The 3,771-nt window shown below is 50.1% G+C and overlaps 1 protein-coding gene across 1 annotated transcript; it reads right to left on the bottom strand.

Annotated features, from left to right (window-relative positions):
• Positions 1-2,713: 2,713 nt before the first annotated feature.
• SARC_07976 (hypothetical protein) lies at positions 2,714-3,524 on the bottom strand (the record flags this gene model as incomplete). Its single annotated transcript, XM_014298067.1, has 3 exons — positions 2,714-3,018; positions 3,077-3,232; positions 3,374-3,524. The coding sequence occupies 3 exons, from the start codon at positions 3,522-3,524 to the stop codon at positions 2,714-2,716; spliced, it is 612 nt and encodes a 203-aa protein (XP_014153542.1).
• Between the last annotated feature and the right edge of the window lie 247 nt (positions 3,525-3,771).

The following is a 3,771-nucleotide window of genomic DNA, read 5'->3' as shown; positions in this document are numbered from 1 at the left end:
TGTCATACATTGTCAGTAATATTTAGTTGCTTGTGAGTTTATCCAAATTTCTTTTCTTTTATTCATCTTTGTAAGTTTAGCTTAATTTTAGAAAGTATTTAAACCCCTAAAAACCACAGGTGAGGGTATTGATGTTTATGAAGCCAAGAGGGGGCAGTTACTAATGCCTGTCCTTATAAGACTCGACAATCGTAAAACGACCAGGGCGTGGACAGGCGTCGATGAGTCACAAGCTGAGGAAGTACATGTGGTGATGACCCGCACGTTTTTCAGCGATGTACTGTGAGAATCGGCTGGAGGGGCTCTATCCCCGGAGGCTAGTGCATCTCACACATACACTTTCATGAGCATCTTAGCGCATTTTTATCCACTCCACCGGTTCTTGCATGATAGTAACATGCAGACCAAGAGAACGTTGATACGTAACTGCCCCGTATTTATTTCGCTGCTACCGCGCCAAGCGTTGGTCGCGGCCCTCTTCAAGTGGATGGATATTGATGCCGCTCGGCACGACTCTGATGTATTTGACTTTTAAGTCCTTCTTGGCAGGTGCACTTGGTCCAGGCTTGTTCCCGTCACCAGATGCGGTCACTCCAATTGAACCAGCGCACAATGAAACGCCAGCGGACACGAAGATTCGTCGAGCGGCGGATAAGCTTTTGCAAGCCGAGTGTATGACGAAGATCGCTGTTGCAAAGGATCCGGGGTGTTCCCACGGATCGATTCGTGCTCTCAATGCTGTCAATTGCACGGAACTGTTTGCAACAGCAGTGCTTCCATGCAACGCTGCAGAGAGGCGCAGGTTGTAAAAATGGTGCGTTTTGCAGGCAAGAAAGGCACAAGCTCTGTCACGCAGATGCTTACTTTGGCGGCCGATGATGCTTCTTGCGAACTCATCTATTTATCGTCCATCCACCCATCCTTTGGAGAAGTGGTGTTCATTGGTCTGAAATTCGTAATTGATGCAATCGAAGATTTTATTAAAGAAGTTTTCAAGGTTACATTGTATGCTCCATCATTGGCAGCGATCTACGAGCTCAACGAACTAACAGGTGTCCTTGGCTGGACACGGCATATGCGGATCTAAGCCGGTGATTCGTTTTCTCTTCAGTCTGTACCATACCCATCGGCGAATGCGGCCACCTCACGTGCCCAGGATCGTCTCCAGGGGCGCATTTGTGAATTTTTTGACAACCGGTCATCAGGGAGCAACCCGATCTCCAAGCACCAACGCAAGTTGGCCCAACATGAGAAAAATTGTCAGCCATACCTGGATGATAAACAGGATTGCCTAGACGACGACCACCGTAGAGAGCGTGCCAGACGTTATATTATTGGGATGACGAAAAGGAACGTCGAGACCGTTACATCTGCGACAAGGATCGAGTGCGGTCTCGGTCGCCTCCTAAGCGAGAGGCGAGGACTATTAGCCTCTCGTACAGCCAACCGTCACATGATGACAGCAAGCACACGAAGCCTGCGGCTCCACAGACCAAGGCAGCCCCTGTTGCCCGTGCAGAATACACTATTTGCTTTGCATATGGCAGACCGGGTCATGAGGCGGCCAACTGTCCCGAAAAGCGGAAGACAACGGCAGCAACCGCCACCCCGAAACAGAAACCCACTTTCTGAAACGGGCCGGTGGTCAACGGATTTGTGCATGACCATGAGGTTGACATATACATGGACATCGACTCGGCTTATAACTTTATTGACGAGCAGGTAGTAAACAAACTTAGCCTTGAATCTTTTCCCTATTCGGGACCACCGATTTATGGTTTATATGGCAAGGGTATTATCACCCCATCTCACCGAGTTAACATTGATATCGATGTTATACAGTTGATGGTTACGCTTCCAAGATGACGCAGTCATGGTTAGTTACGATAAATTTGCTGTATGAGGCGCATTTCTTACTTAGGTATAAAACTCAATGCGTATTGCGTTGGGTCTCAGCGTTCGATTTGGGCCACAACTTGTATGTGATCCCATGGTTAGACCCCTGGCGGCGGTGTGCGTGTGGAACACACTGTCGTCATGCTGTGAACCCCACAGCCACTGGAAAGTGCTCGTCTAAGCGACGAGCTCGAGGGGGCGCAAAAGAGCGTAAAGCAAAGGAGCTCTTCCGGGGTGTGTCAATTACAGATGAGCGTCTGGCAGCCCTGGTCAACCTCCCACACCCAACCGAGTATGACCTTAACAAATCCTGGTATCATACGGCAGCCTACTGGAAATCGTATATACCTGAATTCGCGGTAGTGCTGCAGCCTATCGCAGCCTTGCTTAAGAAAGATGTCCCCTTCAAGTGGGTTGAGGAACATCAGCTTGCGCTCGATACCTTCAACGCACTGCTCGCCCAGCGCACGGAACTGGCAAAACCAGCAGTCTCGGTGCAGCTGGCGTTATACTTTGACGTTTGTGAATTCGTGGGCGTAGGCGGTTGCCTATACGTGCGTCGAGACAAACAGCTATTACCGGTAGCGTATTTCTCGTCCAGGTTTTCACCTGCTCGGTACAACTACCATGTTACAGACAAGGAGTGGCTAGCAGGTGTCTACGAATTAAATAAGCTCTGGCGAAATATCAAACGTTCGGCTTGTGATATGGAAGTTCACATGGACCGCATTTCGCTGCTCGCCAACTGGAAACAGGATGGTTTCACAGATGACCCGCGAGAGGCCCGTTGAAGCAAGTCACCAAGCGGGTGCACTGGTCACTCGTGGTGACCTCTACACCACAGACCACTGAGTATACGCGATACGGGCCGCATGATGCGGACGGGTTTGCCCTCCCAGGTAACCAGCAGATGGCCTATTTTGACCCCCATCATTGGCGCGGGGGGCGTTTGGGCTATCAGCTGGCGTGCCTTGAATTTGTGGCTTGATCCTCTATGGGAGGATTTGGAACGTCTGTTCTTGAAACTCGTTTCTGACCGAGCCCTCGGGGTAACAGTGTGTTGCCCGTCTATACCGAACGCACAATATTTCGCCATAATGCCCATGTTCCTCCTGGCGCTTCCTATCGTTACCAGCAGACGGTGTGTTTAGGAGAAGGTAGGCCCACCCAGCTGGGGTACCACCCTCATCCTCCGTCTGGGTTACACATCCTCCCCAAGAGGGCTTCTGGCAATCGGCTGTGAATGTCTCCCGCATAAAGGCGCCGCGAGCAACCCCTCTGCAACCGGCAGTGTCCTTCCGTTCCTCCATTGTTTGGGGTGTAAATGAGCCGGCTCCTCCAGTCCATCAACGCAAGTTTGTACTCCCTCTCCAGACACCAGAGCCAGTCTTCCCTGATCCCTCACACGTGTATTCGTATTAGAGTATTCACCATGAAGGCGTGTACGAAGATTTGGTTCTCGCGTGCTTAGCCCCACTACTGCTCGAGTGTCCCCCGTGATCCCCTCCCCAGTCTCGGATGTTCCAGGAGTGGCTGTCTATCAAGCTGACGTAATTTATATGGTCGCGCGGCAGGACGGCCAGTCCCACTACACATACCGTGGCCTTGCGTTGGACTGGTTGTAGCATCTAGGGACCAGATTATCTAAAAAGCCAATCCAAATCCCAAACCCTCAGAATCATCAAATATTGAGTTTTGGAATTAGGATTCAAATATTCGTGATATTAAAGCTATCAGAAATATTTGCGGTCGAACCGGTAAGCTATACCGGGACTCCGCGTGTGAGAGAAACACTCAAGTAGAAAACCCGAGTCTAGTGAATTAGAAGACATAAATAAAAACTCAGTTCGGTTCTCTCAGACTAAGAACTTTTCC

This window comes from Sphaeroforma arctica (assembly GCF_001186125.1).
Source record: "Sphaeroforma arctica JP610 unplaced genomic scaffold supercont1.673, whole genome shotgun sequence".
Lineage (NCBI taxonomy): Eukaryota > Ichthyosporea > Ichthyophonida > Sphaeroforma > Sphaeroforma arctica.
The sequence above is the reverse complement of the archived record's forward strand: the minus strand, read 5'-3'. Positions and strand labels throughout refer to the sequence as shown.